Source organism: Dermacentor silvarum, chromosome 1, assembly GCF_013339745.2.
Source record: "Dermacentor silvarum isolate Dsil-2018 chromosome 1, BIME_Dsil_1.4, whole genome shotgun sequence".
Classification (NCBI taxonomy): domain Eukaryota; kingdom Metazoa; phylum Arthropoda; class Arachnida; order Ixodida; family Ixodidae; genus Dermacentor; species Dermacentor silvarum.
This window is the reverse complement of record NC_051154.1, coordinates 105,775,243-105,794,838: the sequence shown is the minus strand read 5'-3', so window position 1 is coordinate 105,794,838 and position 19,596 is coordinate 105,775,243. Positions and strand designations below refer to the sequence as shown.

The 19,596-nt window shown below is 45.6% G+C and overlaps 1 protein-coding gene across 2 annotated transcripts in view; it reads left to right on the top strand.

Annotated features, from left to right (window-relative positions):
- Positions 1-18,591, top strand: part of LOC119434215 (protein MTSS 1) — a 92,887-nt gene extending 74,296 nt beyond the window's left edge. For both annotated transcript variants that reach the window (XM_037701493.2, XM_037701492.2), the window contains exons 14-16: positions 968-1,095; positions 1,979-2,078; positions 16,566-18,591. In XM_037701493.2, the coding sequence (XP_037557421.1) occupies positions 968-1,095; positions 1,979-2,078; positions 16,566-17,887 (1,550 nt within the window). In that variant the 3' untranslated portion in view covers positions 17,888-18,591. The remainder of the gene's footprint in view (positions 1-967; positions 1,096-1,978; positions 2,079-16,565) is intronic.
- Positions 18,592-19,596: the final 1,005 nt, after the last annotated feature.

The following is a 19,596-nucleotide window of genomic DNA, read 5'->3' as shown; positions in this document are numbered from 1 at the left end:
GCGCGAGATTGAGTCTGACCCCCGCAAGCTTTCACTCGCACACACAGCGTACGGTGCGCAGCGACGATGTTGCCGCGTTTGGACTCTACACGGAACCTCACAGCGACATCCACGGCGACGGCACAAATGCGCTTCACAATAAAATGTGCTTCTGCGCGGTTACTACTCTGACGGCGACAGCGAATTCGCACCCCCTACCGGCAGCTTCTCCGTGTTACCGGGAACTTATCTCGAAGGCCATGCCTTTTTGCGCGGCAATCGGCAGAAAATACATCATGGTGGCCATGTTGTAAGTCCACTATCGCTGGCGACTGTCGTCCAGGCGTAGCAACTCGAGAATCGAACGTCCGCGCGCTTGAGATTTTGCCGATTTTGTGTCTGTGGGTGTAGAACAAAAAAAATAGTACGCACTAACCGTTTGGCGGGCAATGAGCGACCACGGCTTTAGCGGTCAGCCAATACATGGGGTTCATTGGGGGCTGGGTGGGGGAATCTTCGCGACTAGGTTTAAACCGCAATTACGCTTTAAGCGGGTTCGTATTAACGAGGTTTGACTGTACTATGCTTACTTCGTATAGCTGTCTGCTAATTTGCTGTCGCAATCGCAAAGGCATTCACCTTTTGGGCGAAACTGGAACTTTTTTGTTCATCGCAACTTTAGTGTATTGGGGGTAAATCTTGAGCGATAGTACATACGGTAAGCATTTCTTTTTCCAATTTTCGTGCCGAACCTGCATATAACGAAATCCTCTCTATAACGAAGTTTTTCGGGAATTTGTCAGTTTCGTTATATCCAGGTTTAACTGTATAATAATATATAGTAACCCAAATAGATTACTTTTTCATCTGAGTGTGTACATTGACATTGTGCACTGTCTAGTTTAATAGTTCTGCAACTTTCTGGCCACCTTCTTAACAGCATTTTATTTTCTATTCACAGAGTATTTTTTTTTTTGTCTTCTTGCAGTGACTCCTCAGCCGATATACGCAAATGCCGACGACTTGGCACTGCCATCTTCAACACTTGCAGGCACAGATTCACCTCCATTACCACCACCTCCTGTCCAGGAGTCATTGCAGGCAATTACAGCATGGGTATGCAGAACCAACTGATTTGATTGAATGCTTATTGAGACATTTAGCAACTTCCTTGAAATTTTTAAATGGTCACTTTATGAACATATCGTATTTACTCGCATAATGAACGCACTTTCTTTCCGGAAAAATATGCGCAATGTTTCGGGGTGCTTTCATTATGCAGGGTAAATTCTTAGGCATATTTACGTGAAAACATAAGTGGCCCACCAGTCAAATCGGCGATGGGATGTTTTAAGCCACTAAGGAATCGAGCGCCAGAGGAGGAAGGCGCCTGGAGGTGGAGAATAGAATCCCGTGCCGGGGAAAGTACAAAGGAGCACGATGAGCATGCGGCAAAGAAACGTCACGTAGAGGAAAGTCTTCGCGGCGTTGAGTGAAGCAGAAAAGGAGAAAAGAGACGAAGCATCGCGGAGGAGTTGGATAGGCGGAGGCACGCTGGGTTGACCTCCTCAGGCAGTTGCTACGGGTACTGTGTGCGGAATGAATGTACCGGGTTCATCTTGTGATAACATCGTCCCCGCGCACCATATGTGCGATGGAAAGCGTGCGACGGTGATCTACTCCGGTGGCAGCAGGCACGGTCGCGTGAGCCCTATCTTGAGAACGATCTGTAATGCGGACAGTCTAGGCGCATTGAGGGCCGATACCGAGAGCAATAATCATACGCCTGTGCATCACCCCCATCACTATGTGAAACGTCACTAACTTTTTTTTTTCCACAGCTACCTCTAAAAAGTAGGAGACACACAGTACGATTCACAGTACTGCAATGGATATAAGAGTTCTGATCCCATATGCCGCATACAAGCCTTTGCTGCACTAATGTATTAAGAAAAACATAAGCTGTCTTTCTTTAATTACGGTCTTTTTAACCTTTTAGGAACCAGATAACACGATGCCTGTAAGGAGAGGATCAGCATTACAGGCACATGAAGCCTACAAGACATATTCACCAAGTAATGCCTCAATGCGATATGAAGGTAAGAATAACCTCTAGGTAGCACACGATTGATATTCTAGGAACTGCAGTGGCTACTTGTGTTACAAGTCTGTGTGCCAGAATAAGTTTTCACAGAATGTTCTGTTTCTTCGTCTTTGCTTTTTCTGTATATCAGCCCCCAATAAGCGGTGGTATTTATGTTAATATTGCAGGTAATGTTAGCCTTGCAGTGTTCCTGCTGAATTTACTTCTACAACATATATTATAGGCAATATAGCACTAGTGTCAGTCTTGGGAGAAGAGTTGACTCCTCTTATTCCTCCCTGCAGTAAACCGAAAGAAGTGTTCTGCTTGGGTCAGGACCAAAAAAAATGAAAAGAAATAGGTTTGGCCTACGCAGTACAGCTCTGATGAAATATGGCAGGCGGCAAGCCATCTTGCAAAGTTCACCATGAATAATAACCAGCTCAAGTTACGTTTCAGTAGCTGTAATCAATTTACAAGTAGAATACCAGATGAGAAATTGTAGCATAAGGAGCCCAGTGTGCAGTTGGCACTGCAGTCGAGTCCCGCTACAACAAAATTCACCGGGCACGCAAAAAAATTCGTTGTAGAAGAACTTCGTTAACGTGAAATTAGTATGTATATACGTACGCCAGACGGCAAAGCCGCAAACGAAACCGAATACCATCGTTCGGGAAACCTTCGCGATGGCGTGGGGACAAAGGTTGAGACATACTGAAGGCGCTCAATAAGTGTCAACTTCACGAGAGAATGCATTTCGCGCTGCTGTTACAGCATTTTTCGTACATTGCAGCCTACTCCTAACTCAATGCGCGTACCCGGCCGATCGCGAAACACTCATATTGCGGCACATGCATCGTCACAATGAAACGGTTTGAATTATGAGAATTTCATTGCATATTTATGACAAAGTCGGCAAACTTGGCAAGTTTATGCTTACCGGAAGTTTTATTTCTAGAAGTCGGTCGGTCAGCCTGGATTTCTTAAGCTTCACGGCAAGCAAAGGCGTTACGCGAGTCTCGCAGTCCGTTAAAAGAGCCATCGCATTGTCGTGGGCTCTGATAACTTTTAAGATGAGGTCAAAAGGATCCATTACTTTCAAAGCAGTTGCCGGAGTCAGTGTGTCTAGCGGGTTGTCATTTTCCCCAGACGACGAGACGTTAGCATCTTGACAACAGCGGCTGTGGCGCAGCCACTCGGGCGCTATCTCGAAAGCAATCTGCGATGTGCACAAAGTGAGCGCCTGCGTGGGCCTCATCTTCAAAGTGATCTGCGATGTGGGCAAAGTGCAACTAGTGCCGGTAGAGTCGTGTGCGCTGTGCTTTCGACGTTTAGTTCGCGTTGAAGTGAGAGACGGCACGGAGGTCAATTCGCTCGCTGCTATTGCCGCGCCTTCTCATTCCAGGGTGTTGACACTGAGTTTCCGCGGTCATCGAGCGAGATGTGTTCATGTTTACCTCTGCACACGCGACACCGTGCGTGGTAATTTTTTATTTATTTATTTCGTGTACCCTCAGGGCCAGGGGCATTAAAGAGGGGAGTGGTTAGATCAAATACAGAAGAAAAAAAGTACAGTGCAGAAAAGTGGTTAGTAGTACAGAAATAGATGGCTCTCGGTTATACAATCTATATATATACACTGTACAGTAATACAAGACAGTAATACAATTTGATAGTACAAAGAAATGCTCCTGATTATACAATGTTACAGTGGAATCTCGATGATACGAATCTCACAGGGTCACGAAAAATATTCGTATTAGCCGAAATTCATATCATCGAAACACAATTAAAGCTAGCTAAATTATGGGGGGATGGGAGCATCAGATTGCGAAAATCGCAAGAAAGATTTATTTTTGAAAACCACGCGTTTCGGTATCTGCAACGCCTAATCTACGCTGTATCAAAATGGTTTGGCTGAAAACGCGCTAAAAGTGGCCGAAAAACAGCTTTAAATCGCGCAAAATCACCGCAGTTCACGGAGACATATCTCATATTTTCCGCCACCGAGCGCCGCCATCTTGTATCGTTCGAAAGCTCAAAGTTTCGCCGTTACGCTTCTTTCTCAATTCGTCCGTCGTTGCCATCTTGTAACAAACGCGCAAACTCAAAAGAAGCACGGGTCTGCGATAGGTAGTCACACGGACCCTCCGATGAAAGCGGCCTCCGATTGGCTGCCGTGCTGAAAGGCATCTCTCCATTGGTTGCTGCTGTGGCAGGGGCAAGATGGCAACGACACGTCCGCTCCCGTCGGCTTCACTCTCACGAGTGAAGCCGACGGGAGCGGACGTGTCGAGTCGAGGTGCCATTTCAGCGCAGCAGGAGCAGCGTGCCAAAGAGATAAGTTTTGTTATTTTATATTTCACTTTTTGGTTTTTTTAGGAGGGTTAGCTTAGCCAAACAATCTTTATAAATTATTTTAATGCTTTCTCACTTTCTTGGTCTTCTCGCTTAGATAAAAGTAGGTAAAGAAATTTTTTTTTCTTTTTCTTTCTTTTCCACATCTACGCCTTGTTAGTACGAGATGATGGTTGGTACTAGGGGGAACCCACGCGTGCGTTGTTCTGAGTGCGAGCGTTCCTACGCGCTGGAAGAAACGCGGTTTAAGTCAGCACGCGAAGCGAATGGTGCAGATTTTATCTGTAGGATGTGTGTGCTAGGGTCGCGGCTAGACCGCCTAGAGCAAGACAAGGATAAGTTAGCTAAGCGGGTTGGAAAGCTAGAAAAGGAACTTCAAATCGAGCAGAAGCAGAGGAAGGAGGCAGAAGAAAAGCTAGCTAACGCAGAAATCCAGCTGAGCGCCACCATTCTGCAAAGCACTGATGAACGCATCGAGGCGAGCACCGCGAACGGAGCTGGCTCCGATGCGAGTGCAGAGACAGCCGAACTCGCCACGCCGGTAAGCAGTGGCGCAAACGTCAGTGATAGTCACGAAGGGGATACCACTGACGCGGCCGGGGAAGAAAACAAAGCCAAGGGCAAGAATAAGAAAGGAGGGGAGGGCATTGTGACTTCGGGGGCAGCTTTCGGCGGTGAGGGGGAAGGAAAGCGTCGAGTTGTCTTTGTTGGGGATTCCAACATGCGTAAAGTAGAACCGGCGATAGCAGAGAGGGTAGGGGCAGACGAACGAGTCCAGGTTAGCGCGCTTCCGGGAAAGCCGATTAGAGAGGTGATCGCGAAGGCCAAGGAACGCATGTGGGACACAATGGAGGAGAGACACCTAGTGGTGATAATGGGCGGAGTGATTGACGTACTGAACGGACGAGGAGCAGGAATCACAAAGCAAATAGCCAAAGGGGTCACCGACCTGCGGAATGTTTCAAAAGAAGTACAAATCGCGGTGTGCACGGTGCCAGAGGTTGAAAGGCAGGGTTATAAAATTGAAAGGGCAGTTCTTGCAGTAAACAGGGAAATTTGGACTCTAGCTAAAGCAATGAATTTTACGGTCATTGACATCAACCGTGAAGTGCACCGAGCAGGCCGCGAAGGCGCTTTTGTGCGTGACGGGATACATTTTAGTGAAAGTGTAGCAACACCGGTCGGAAATCGATTCGCGGCACGAGCTGTAGCTTTTTTAGGCGGGCCCCAGGCAATCAGGAAGCAGGATTAAGTATTGAACATAGCGAAAGACCAGTAAAGGGCAGAATTAGGCGACCAGGAGTCAGGAAAAGACGCAGAAAGGATAAGAATAGAGAAGGTAAAATTTGCTACATTAACATGCAGGGTGGTCGTAAGCAGGAAAAATGGCTGGAAATTCAAACGCAACTGAATGATGAAGCGATTAGTGTGTACGCCTTGACCGAAACGCATCTACGAGATTTGGAGCAGCCGCCTGTTATTGACAACTTTGTATGGGAAGGGTGCAACAGAATGACCGGGTCAAGGAAAGGCGGAGGCGTAGGCGTACTAATTAGGCGAGGTCTGAAGTGGCGAAGGGTAAACGAGACATGTAAAGAGCATTTATGGATTAGTGGTACATGGCAAGGTAAAAAGACGTGGCTGGGAGTAGCTTACCTGTGGACAGGTAGTGATAGCAGGGAAAAAAATAAGGAATTGGTCGATTGCATTAGAAGCGATATTAATGAGTTCAGTAACTCGGGCCAGGTGATATTAGTGGGAGATATGAACGCGCACATGGACGATTTAGACGGATATACTGATTACAACGGCTCTCTAGTGCTGGATTTGTGTGATGAACAGAACCTTATAGTAGTTAACAGGGAGAATAAGTGTCATGGACAGGTAACGTGGCAATGCGGAAACAGGCAGTCATGTATCGACTACGCCTTAGTCTCAGAAATGGTCTACGAACAACTGGACCAAATGATAATAGACGAAAATGGAAAAAATAGCCTGGGAAGCGATCATAGACGTTTAGCATTAAAGTTTGGGAGAGATACCAGCGCAGAACATGAACCAATAGCCTCAGAGTTTTTAAAAATGAATGACGAGCAAATAACAGAGATCGCAAACAACATAGAGAAGAAAATTGAGGCTTTTCCTACAGCAGTCTGGGAATATAAGGAACTGGTGGAGGTTATGCAGCATGAAATAAGGCGGACACGGCAATACAATTGTTGGATTGGAAAGAGGAAACCACGTAAGTGGTGGAACAAGGAAATTAAACAAGCTATAGAAGAGCGTAAAGAGGCATCTAGGGTTCATCGAGAAGCCAAAAAGTTGGGATTACAAGAAGAAGAGGTGCTCCTTAGATGGAATACGTACCGAGAAAAGAAAAGGGTTGCGAGTGAGCTCGTGCAAGAGAAAATTAAATGCGCAAGTGAACGTTGGGTGCATAACATTCACAAAAGAGACAAAGGCGCCCCAAAAAGATTCTGGAACCATATAAAAGCACTCGGAGCTCCAACTAGAAACTCGCAAACGGCTATAAGGGATGAAGACGGTAACATCTATGAAGGCGATGATACGCTGCGGTACATCACAGACGTTATCAGGCATAACTTCGGTACGAGAAAAAGCGTAGTTCAGACAACAGATCCAGCAACAACAGAGAGGCCTGACAGATCAAAATTCAGCATAGAAAGCTTTCATTGGAAAAAGGCAGCAGAAAATGTCCCTAAGCAACACGGCAGCAGGACCCGATGAAATCCCAATACAGCTAATCAAAAACCTCGGTCCAAAAAGCAAGGCACTGCTGACTAATGCCATAGAGCAAGTGATTAGAACAAAGAATATTCCCGTTGGATGGCGTGAAAGCAAGATGAATCTTATCTACAAAGGCAAAGGAGATAAGGATAAGACGAGCTCGTACAGGCCAGTTACAGTAACGTCGGTGATATATAGAATAGCAATGCAAGCCATAAAATTAGAACTGTCGAAGTGGGTGGAAGAAAACGGTGTATTGGGGGAACTACAGAATGGGTTCAGGCCAGGCAGACGCTTAGAAGACAATATGTTTGTACTAACTCAGTGCATAGAGATTTCAGTAGCTCAGAAAAGACCTTTATGGATAGCATTTCTAGATATTAAAGGAGCTTATGACAACGTAGACAGGGAATTGTTGTGGGATATTCTTCAATACGAAGGCATAGATGACGATTTCGTGGAGCTGCTGAGGGAGATATATCGAGACAACCAAGTACAAGTGGCATGGGAAGGCCGAAAAGGAAATGAAATGGTGGGAATTCACCAAGGATTGAAGCAAGGATGCCCTCTGTCACCATTGTTGTTCACGCTTTACGTCAAGGGCATAGAAAGACGACTGGAAAACAGCGAATTAGGTTTTGATTTATCCTACATGCGTAATGGACAAATGGTGCAACAGAAGATCCCTGGACTGATGTACGCAGACGACATTGTGCTACTAGCGGACAATAAAAAAGATTTACAGATACTTGCGAATATCTGTGGGAACGCAGCGACAAATCTAGGCCTTAAGTTTAGCACAGAGAAATCAGGGATTATGATCTTTAATGAGCACACGAGTAACTTCGTGGTGTCAATTCAACAGCAAGTAATACCCATAGTGAAGCAATATAAGTACCTCGGCGTACACATAAACGAAGGAAAGAATTACTCAAGCAACCACCAAGATAATCTGAAAATAAAGGGGAAGCGGAATGCAGCATTAATGAAACACAGAGCACTGTGGGGCCACAATAAGTATGAGGTGGTGCGTGGAATCTGGAAAGGAGTAATGGTGCCAGCGCTAACATTCGCAAATGCCATTATATGCTTAAAATCGGATATATTGGCGGGTTTGGAAGTTAACCAAAGATCAGTAGGCCGGTTGGCTTTGGGAGCACACGGTAATACGACAAATGAGGCAGTGCATGGAGACATGGGTTGGGCCTCTTTTGAAGTCAGAGAAGCACAAAGCAAAATTAGTTTTGAAGAAAGGCTCAGGAACATGGATGAAAATAAATGGGCGGCTAAAGTGCACAAGTATCTCTACATGAAAAGCGTGGACACAGAATGGAGGAAGAGGTCAAGGAAGTTGGCAACCAAGTACAGGATAATCGAAACTGTAAATAGACAACCAGGGGTCATCAGAAAGAAAGTGAGAGAAATAGAGACCGTGAATTGGATGCAAAGAATGGAAACGAAAAGGACAATGGAGATTTACAAGAATGAGAAGAAAGAAATTAGAAGGGAAACTCTGTACGATAACACAAAGGGCAGTGCCTTGCTATTTGAGGCTCGAGCCGGTTGCCTAAGGACGAAAACATATCGGAACAAATATTCGGAATTAGATGAGACATGTGTATGCTGCAGTAAAGATCCAGAGACCACTCAGCACATCCTAATGGAATGCGACGGGATCCACCCAGCGAGAACCGTAGGTAACGTGCAACTCCCAGAAGCGCTTGGGTTTAAAGTGGAAGGAAACATAAACAGATCAGCCGTAGAGATCAGCAAGAGACGATTAGAGTACTGGTGGAAAAAAAGTAGGGAAAAGATGGATGCGACCTGATCTCTTAAAATCATAGGCAGCGGTACAAGGTAAATTTTTGAAAAAGAAAAATAATGATAGGTATACAAAAATGCAAGATAAAGAACATGTATAGTATACCTGATTAAATCAAGCAGGCTACGTGACTATTTGTCGCCGCCCCGTTTCAAAGGGGATGCCAATAGATCATCATCATCATCATCATCATCTGCAGTTGTCTGCTTCGTAAACCACGCCGGCGTCTTCACTTGACACGCAGAATTCGGATTACTGAGAGCTCCCAGGTTAGTGATGGATTGTCGCTCGTTTGAGAAAAAATTTTGGACGAAGCACGCCTTCTGAATACGGAAGCCAAGCCTCCTACGGCAAGAAAAATACGGCGATTAGCGGGAGAAGCGGAGGAGCACCCGACTGAACATGTCACGCTACCTCGCACCGTGGATTACGTGCCGCGTTATCTTGCACCGTGCGACTCCGGCAGCAAAACCGACCATCGCCCTGTGTCATCGGCACCGATAACGCAGTCGACGGAAGACGCGCCAACGGAGGCTCCCGTGCCTCGGCGTACGGCCGCGCGAATCAGCCGAGATCGTATCTCGGTAGACATAGCTCGCTGCGACTAGGCAAAATGGCGCAAACACAAAGAACGCGGCCCGAAGCACAGCAGCCACTCCGTCCGATGGGCGGCCGCCGTAAAGGAGGAAAAGCACGAAAGCAAGAAAAGCGCCACCGCTTCAAATTCTTCGTGCCCAGTCGCGGCCTCCGCGCTGTCCGGCGACGCGTCCGCGCCTCCGCACCAAAAGAGAAAGGGAGAAAGCGCGTGACTGCGCGCTGTTCTCTTTCTCGGCCGGCGGTGGGGCAGCGTTTATTCATATCAACCGACGCGGGTCGAAAATCGATTCGTAACAACCATACTCTAGCACGTTGCAAAGTAATGGGCTTGGCCGGGACCACAGAAAATTTCGTATCATCCGAAAATTCGTATTAGCCGTGATCGTATCATTGAGATTCCACTGTATTTAATACTGCCATGAAATGCTGATGGCAAACAATAGTAGCGGTTGAGGCGGGTAGGTAATTCCACTCAGCAGATGTGCGCGGAAGGAATGAATGAGACATGACATTGGTATGGCATAATGAAATTCCAACTGTGTTATTGTGATCTAACCTTGATGAAATGTATTGAGGAGGGGAGATTAGTTCGTCGCGAAGGGAAGGATGATGAAATATCTTATGAAAAAGTGAAAGCCTAAGGCCTTTACGGCGAGAGGCTAAAGATGGCAAACCAAGGTTTAATTTCATTACAGAAGTGCTGGCAGTTCGGTTATAATTAGAAAAAACAAAACGAGCAGAGTTATTTTGTACCATTTCTAATGAGTGAATTAGGTTTTTCTTAAAGGGATCCCAAACTGCTGCGGTGTACTCAAGCTTTGAGCGGGCTAGTGACTTGTATAGCATTAATTTTAGGGAAGACGGTGCCTTAGTGAAAGTACGTTTTAGGTGTCCCAGCATGCGGTTAGCATTTTTAATTACGTAAGAAGCGTGCATGGACCACGAGATGTTGCTAGTAATATGGATACCAAGATATTTGTAGAATGAGACAGGGTCTAAGGGCAGATTATTATCATAGTAAGAAGGTAGCTGGTTAGAAGTGCTGGACACATGCATAAATTTACATTTTTATCGCATAATCGTAGTCGTGCGTGGATGGAAGAGTAATGTCTGTGTTTGATGAAAATTTGTGTAGGAAAACATCATTAAGTGCGGACGCACATTCATTAGTTGGGATAACATTTCCAGTGCTGTCAATCAAGGTTATGATGTCATCCGCCTTGGGGTTAATGACGCGCCAGAATTTCTTGGTGTCGGTTTTAAGCATTGATGGCAAAGTATTGCCAAGAAAGTGGTCCTTGGCTTGTTTAAGTGCGGCTACATACTCGTCTGCCGCCTGTTTGTATTGAGTCCACCGGTAGTTGCTAGGTGAACGTTTGGCTGATTTGTGCAGACGTTTCTTTTTATTAGACAGGCGCTTGAGACGGATGGTATACCATGGGGCGTTTTGATTACATGCAAGAGTGCGCAGTGGGATGTATTTGTTTAATTCACCAATTTTTGCAGCAGTTGGTCTGAACGCTACGACTGTCGAAGTTGGTTAAAAATACGTCTAGAAAAGCAGATAATTTGGCGTTGATGGCTTCAAAATTTCCTTTTGCGTAGTTTTGAAAAGATTTTAATTATTTACCGGTTTTCGGTCGCAAAATATTTATGTAAATCGAAAGTGCCGAATGGTCACTCAAGCCAGGTAAATATGTGATTTCGGAAACTAGGTCAGGCCATGATATTAATACAAGGTCAAGTGTGTTCACAACGAATTCGGTAGTTCGCGTTGGTTGTGTAACAATTTGTGAAAATGAAAAGACAGAGCACATGTCTAAAAACTCATTGGCTACTGACGAAAATGGTTGTAAAGTTGGAAATTCTGTGTTCCATATTATATTAGGTAGATTGAAATCGCCGAGCAAAAATAAAGGTAATGTGGGATGACGAGATGTAAAAATGTTGATGATATCATGCATCTCATTTACGAAATTAGATAAATAAGTGGGGGGCTGGTAGCAAACACCAATGATTATCTTATGGCGATTTATTTCAATGATGGCCCAAACCATTTCGAGGTCAGTATTGACATGAATACACTGAGATGGGAAATCTTTGGAAATGGCTAAGAGCACGCCGCCTCCCTGACGCATTGTTCGGTCACAACGATACAGTGAAAAATGGTGCGCAGTCTTAAGAATTTTGTTGTCTTGAATCGGTGAATGTAACCACGTTTCGGTAAGCACAAAAATGTTGGCATTGCAAGTATCTAAGGCAGATGCTAAGGAAGCGCGCTTATTCATGATGCTTCGAATATTAGTAAAGAATACAGATACGACGCATGATTTGCGTCCACTTCCCCTCACGTTCTCCTAACTGGGCATGTGCTGTGAGTTTACATGCCGGCTGTTATCTCGTGGTTCATACGGCACATGCTCGTTGATGGTGTCCGTTTCCAGGTCATAGACGAACTGTTCTTTATTCATTATTAGTTTGGTGTACCTTAACTGGAAAGGGCATGGTTGGGGCTGGCTTTTAGCATACTCAATTAGTTTTTTACGGATATTGCGAGTGGCGGGCGAAAAATCTTCGGAAACAGAAATATCGTTTTCTTTCAGCTTTGCGCGCACGGAAAGTACTTTGTCTTTTGTTTTCGTGCTGGTGAATTTAACTACAATTGGGCGACACTTACTGGGTGCGTAGTGACCAATACGATGAGCACATTCGATTGCTGTGTCAGGCAGGCCGTCAATTACGTCGGTTAGTGCCTCTCTTATGTGTGATTCGGACTCTTCCCACGATTCGCGAGTCACAGATGCCATAAAAAACGAGGTTATTGCGTCGCGATCTGTCCTCAAGTTCGTCAACACGCAGTAGTAAAGAGTCAAGCCGAGTGGTCTGGGCGTGTGCCGCCGCTTGAATGCCAGTAAATTCATCATTGAGATGGTCTAAAACCTGTGTTTTTTCTTCAAGGTTGTCTAATCTTTTTTGGATACATTCGATTTTGGTCTCGATGTTCTTTTGACCGACCTTAATAGCCTTAACGTCGTTTACCAACTCGGCCTGACCCTTAGCAGATTGTACAGAACGAGCCTGAAGGTCTTTTAACAGCCAGAAAAGAACTTCCATCTGCTCAGAAGGATTGGAGGGCAAAGTCTGCAGCTCAAGTAATGCCTCAGTACGTGTAGTAGGACCCGGACTTGTTTCCATGTCACCTGAGCACATTAACAGCAACGCCATAGAGAAACAATCTCGGACAATTTCACAGAGCACTTGTTGGCACGGAAGCAATAGCAAGAATGGGTCGTCACTTTTCTTAGCATAAAGCGGAAAGTTTTTACACACCTGCGAAGTGGAAAGGTGTGCTGTATGAGCCATGGTGCTCCAAATGCTGCTTCCGTGCCAACTAAACGGGCTGACGCTTGGACAGCCACTGCGATGTGACGACACATTTGATGATGGTGCGCAGAAGGCTGGGCGCAGTAGTTGTAGTGGGTCGATGTGGAGATGGTTGCTGGTCTGCTGGTAGATTCTGGCCTTGCTTGACAGTATCAATGATTGCGAAGGGTCATGCGCCGAGTACGCTGTGCACGGACACAGCAGCAGCAAGAACGCGAAGATCACCTGCGAAGTGGAAAGGTGCGCTGTATGAGCCATGGTGCTCCAAATGCTGCTTCTGTGCCAACTAAACGGGCTGACGCTCGGACAGCCGCTTAAGTTGCCACTGCGATGTGACGACACAGTTGACGATGATGGTGCGCAAAAGGCTGGCCGCAGTAGTTGTAGTGGGTCGATGTGGAGATAGTTGCCCGTCTGCTGGTAGATTCTGGCCTTGCTTGACAGTAGCAATGGTTGTGAAGGGTCATGCGCCGAGTACGCTGTGCACGGACACAGCAGCAGCAAGAACGCGAAGATCACCTGCGAAGTGGAAAGGTGCGCTGTATGAGCCATGGTGCTCCAAATGCTGCTTCTGTGCCAACTAAATGGGCTGACGCTCGGACAGCCGCTTAAGTTGCCACTGCGATGTGACGACACAGTTGACGATGATGGTGCGCAAAAGGCTGGGCGCAGTAGTTGTAGTGGGTCGATGTGGAGATAGTTGCCCGTCTGCTGGTAGATTCTGGCCTTGCTTGACAGTAGCAATGGTTGTGAAGGGTCATGCGCCGAGTACGCTGTGCACGGACACAGCAGCAGCAAGAACGCGAAGATCGCCTGCGAAGTGGAAAGGTGCGCTGTATGAGCCATGGTGTTCCAAATGCTGCTTCCGTGCCAACTAAACGGGCTGACGCTTGGACAGCCGCTTAAGTTGCCACTGCGATGTGACGACACAATTGACGATGATGGTGCGCAAAAGGCTGGGCGCAGTAGTTGTAGTGGGTCGATGTGGAGATAGTTGCCCGTCTGCTGGTAGATTCTGGCCTTGCTTGACAGTAGCAATGGTTGTGAAGGGTCATGCGCCGAGTACGCTGTGCACGGACACAGCACCAGCGAGAATGCAAAGATCGCCTGCGAAGTGGAAAGGTGCGCTGAATGAGCCATGGTGCTCCAAATGCTGCTTTCGTGCCAACTAAACGGGCTGACGCTCGGACAGCCGCTTAAGTTGCCACTGCGATGTGACGACACAGTTGACGATGATGGTGCGCAAAAGGCTGGGCGCAGTAGTTGTAGTGGGTCGATGTGGAGATAGTTGCCCGTCTGCTGGTAGATTCTGGCCTTGCTTGACAGTAGCAATGGTTGTGAAGGGTCATGCGCCGAGTACGCTGTGCACGGACACAGCAGCAGCAAGAACGCGAAGATCACCTGCGAAGTGGAAAGGTGCGCTGTATGAGCCATGGTGTTCCAAATGCTGCTTCCGTGCCAACTAAACGGGCTGACGCTCGGACAGCCGCTTAAGTTGCCACTGCGATGTGACGACACAGTTGACGATGATGGTGCGCAAAAGGCTGGGCGCAGTAGTTGTAGTGGGTCAATGTGGAGATAGTTGCCCGTCTGCTGGTAGATTCTGGCCTTGCTTGACGTAGCAATGGTTGCGAAGGGTCATGCACCGAGTACGCTGTGCACAGACACAGCAGCAGCAAGAACGCGAAGATCGCCTGTGAAGTGAAAAGGTGCTCTGTATGAGCCATGGTGCTCCAAATGCTGCTTCCGTGCCAACTGACGCCAGTAGTTAGTAAGCGAATGTTTACAAGGTTATACGGCCGACAAAACTACGATCCTTAGTTCGTATAGCTGTCTACTAATCTGCTATCGGATTCGATGCTTCGCCTTTCGGGCGAAACTGCGAAATTTTTTCCTTCCGCTTTCTGCCTCGGCGATCATATGTGTCAGAGGTGGTCATAGCGCTAGAAGACACGGACAAGAATGAGAGAACAGGATGAGCGCTAACTTTCAACTGAGTGTTTATTTCAAAAAGGAATCGTATTTGTAGGCCCGCACACAGAAAAGGCGCAATCATCGCACATGAAAACCGGCCGCATCCAGGAACGCAAATTCATTCGTAGTCGGAGCAACTGAAGGGGATCTGATGTAGCTATCACCGGCCCTCAATATCAGAGTGGCTTCAACAACCTCTCGCGTAACTTTATCTACATTCCTATACAAAACAGAACACTTCTTGAACAAGTGTTTGCACCCACAATCACTGCAATGCACAGAAACATGACCATCTCGGTATCGGTAAAATTTTTTTTGTGTTCTCTTAACCTATCATTCAGGCGCCTCCCAGACTGCCCAATGTAAACTTTCCCGCACGATAACGGAAGGCGATCGTGCGGGAATCTACAAATACGGTTCCTTTTCGAAATAAACACTCAGTTGAAAGTTAGTGCTCGTCCTGTTCTCTCGTTCTTGTTCGTGTCTTCTAGCGCTATGACCACCTCTGATGTATATAACCAACTAGCCCAAAAAACCATACTTGTAAAGATCATATGGGCCTTCTCCTCGAGAGAGAGAAATTTATGCTTCTTCGTTGGCATAGCCATTTCGACTGGACACAAACCACACAAAACGACAGCGATTGTGGTGATACCGTGCAGTTTCCCGCAGGTGCGGGATGACCACACGTGGCTATGGAGTGCAGTGGCGTAAATCAGTACTTTGAACATGATTTCGTTCGTGAAAACCTCGTAACAGCTTTGGAAGGGCCTTCTAATTTGACTACTCGGCAGTTCCAATTTCAATTCAGTCCCAGTTTCGTTCTCAAAAAGTTCGTTGAAGCAGAAATACCAAATAAAACGCCTTCGTTATGGGGAGACTTTTTTTGTATTACTTTCTATGAGCAACTGACGGGGAATTGGAAAATCTTCGTTGTGGCGGAAATTTCGTTGTAGCGGCATTCGTTGCAGGGGGATTCGACTGTATGTGTTTCTTGTATACTTGCCTGGTGACTGAGTACATATAGATTTGATATTCAGTTTAGTTGTGCCTTCATTTAACCCATTGGCTACCAAATATTATGTTCTCTGCGGGGCCGTCCGTACCGATTATTCTTGCCACTGAAGAGCGCTGCGCAAGCTTCTGCTAAATACTAAATAATAAAAACTAAAAACTAACCTACACTGTCATGGACAAGCAGTGCCATCTGTTGACAACATTTTTAATCAAGTATATTGTATATTGACTGTCGCACCATTTATAAATAAATTTTTAAACCAAGCATGCCTCCAACCCGGCGAATCGCTGACTTTAGCAATATGACCCTTGTTGTTGGGCCCGGTGGTTCACTGGCACTGGTCGCCACTTGGTTAATGTAGTGGCAGTGGTAAAATTCCAGTGTAAATTTCTTGCAAGGCCAGAAAATGTAACAAAATTCGAATATAATTTGGGTATGTTGAATATTGATTTATAACTTGGTAGTAATACATTATTTTTGAATAATAAATCTTGAGTTGAAGGGAAAGAGGATTTTGTTGCAATTGAAATATGCCTTGTTTAAAACTTCGGTCTTATGTCTCCTGTCAGCAAGAATTAAAGAGCAAATTGTTAATTTTGCAGGGTTGTCCAAGTCTTCAACACTCCCTGCCAAGTCGAGCTTTCGACGAGGCTCACAGCCGCCACCACCTCCCCCTGTGCGACGGACCCCTTCAATAACAAGCACTCACAGTTGTTCACCTTCATCTCCAAGCTCGCAACACTTTCAAGAGCAAGCTACTGTGGATCGTGGTGGCCAGTTCGTTGGTGATAACGACGACGGCTCTACAAGCAGGGCTAAGTTGATACAAGCACTTAATGCCCGTTTCTCGAATCCAAGTCCGCTAGAACAGGCCGGTCTTCGATTCTCACTTCCATCAAGTCACACCGAAGATGGCTGTGGCCTTCCACTACCAGATCCACCAGATATGTCCAATTTTGACCCAGAAAATGATTCAAAGCCTTTTCCAGCTCCACCGCCATTCCTTGAATCTCTAGAAAATGAACTATCACTCGACACAGAAAGTGAGGCTGCATGTACTTTCAGAAAGCAAGCACAACATGAAAAAAAGCTTCTGCGTGCTCACACAATTGGACACAGCGAACGTGATGCACTTATTCAAAGTCTTAATGCTAAATTCTCAACATGTGAAGCAACACCCATTTGTGAAACAAAGACAGCTGTCCGTAAAAGTTCATTTTGTGAATCATCGTCTGCAACCTGCACTCGGCTTAGTGCAGATGCTGCAATGAAAACTGTAAAGGCGCCTCCCGAGATGGAGTTCTTTCGAGCCAACTTGGAGCAGACACTTCTCAAACGAGAACTGAGGAGAGACCCACGAAACAGTGCTGCTGGTGGAACAGCTGATTCTCCAGCAGAAAACCGCCGGAGCAGGTCTGTGGGGCCAGTGCCATCTGGTGAGAAGAAAAACAACTCAGTAGAGCGACGACAGTTTCTTAGCAACCTGAATGCTCGTCTCGCAGAACAGCGAAGAGTGTCACTGCAACCAGCTCAACAACAAGCTCCGTCTGCAAAGCAGGTATCACAGTACATGCAGCAAATGACAACCTTCTCTACAGGGCAGACAACAGTTCCGGCACCAGTACAGTATGTGCATACAGCGACACCTACCCAAATTCATAACCTGCAAGCAGTTCAGTCCATTGCTGGAATGCTTCCCCAGACATCACTTGCAACAACACGCCGTGGCTCCTTGCAGCCGGACGTTGAGTTTGGTTCAAGACAAAATGGTGGGCGAGCTGCTCGAGTTCAGAGCTGGCTAGCAGCTCGTGGTTCTGTTGACCTGACTGCATGCCGAGAGTCACTTATGGATCAGATTCGGCAGGGCACAGTGCTGAAACGAGTTGCATCACAGAGTGATCGCTCAACACCGCTTTTGCTGTGACGTTACCTTGTGGTTTTCATCTGGCACATATGATGGAGAGGACACTGCGACTTTGTGGCAATGACATCGAGAAAGATTGAAGCAGGGTGGAGCGCTTGGGGTGCCTTCTGTGCTGCTGTAGCTACTGTGCTCTCTGCATGTTTCATTCCTTGCTTTAAACCTTATTCGTTGGTATATTTAAGTACGTTTCACCACAGTACTGAGTGTGTTGAATATTATTTATTTGCCTGAAAAGAGTTATTTTTCTTTGATGTTCAGAATGTGACATGTGCCACTTAGCTTGCATAAATAATTCTAAGGGCTACCTGCTTAGCAGCCATTAACCCAAATGTCATGGTCATATATATTTTTTTTTACATCTAGGTCATTGTAAATCTTTCACATATTTTAGTATGTTGTGTTGCATTGTTTATTTTCTTGCATTTCAGTGTAGAGCACATGTTACTAAGTGCAATGGGAGAGTTCATATCACTAAATTTTCTCTGACTGTGGCGTGGATATCTTGCATCTCTTTATATCACTAGAATTTTCGGGATTTGTTTCTTTTACCACCAATGTCATGCTTGCCTTGTGTTTGAAGAGAGCTTTAGCCATTTCCAACTATTATTCATCTGTATCTAAGAATCGCAGATCAGATTCCTCCCTTACAATGCCTGGGTATTATTAATAGTTCTTTGACTGCAAAAACTCAGTGCACCAAAAATTTTTTAAATGAAATTGCTCTCCACACCCTGACCTGACCATATTTCAATGAAGCCAAGTTTTTTTTAAGTGCCATTCACGTTAGTGTTCTGTTTTACATGTACAGTCCTCTATTGTACATGTTAGTCATCTATTGTAGAATGTTCTCTAGCTGGGAAAAACTTTTAATACATTGAATTTTCTCGGCTGTGTTGTATACGAAGTTTCCCTAATCTCTTGAAGTAACCTGTAAACGGCGTGTTCACTTTAAAAAATTTTGTCTAAAGAACATACTGTTGATACCACTAAAAAACACTATTGGTTTAGGTTGTTGGTTTTTGCATTCATTTGGTTCATTGAAAAGGGACGGTCCATCCATCCATTGAAAAAGGACGGTCTAAATGTTTTCAGGCAGGGGAGTAATTGTACCTCAGTTTCTGAAAGCAGCAGGTGGAAAGCAGTTGGGGAATGAAAATTAAAGCATTGCACCTACATGTGCATTGTAAATTGGAACAAGTTGCTGGCCACTCCTATTTATAAGAACAATGAGTAGCTGTATTACTGCAATGAATAGCAGGTATGCCAAAGCACACTTCACTGTGCGCTTATGTAGCTGAGCATACATGTGCTTTTCTGATTGCAGGATTCTTGCTGGAAACATTTTAACATTTAGTTGAAGCCATTTTGTTAATTAGGCATGTAGGAATTGACCTTTCATATTTTACATGTTTTCAAATGTCGGAGCATATCACACGTGCTACACTTAAATAAATTAGATGTGGAAAAACGTTGGTGCATATTTAGAAATATATTAATTTGTAGTTGGACCCAATTTGTCAATTAAAAAGATAAAGTTGACATATTCTTTCTTCACCGTCATTGACAAGAGCAGGCGTGCTGACCTGGCTGTAGATAAATTCCCCAAAATTACATGATAATCTTCTCGTGTAAATACACTGAATCAAGTGTACTGAATTCTTTTTTCCTTAGAGTTACTCCTCCAAGGAACACAAAATTCGGTGCCCTTG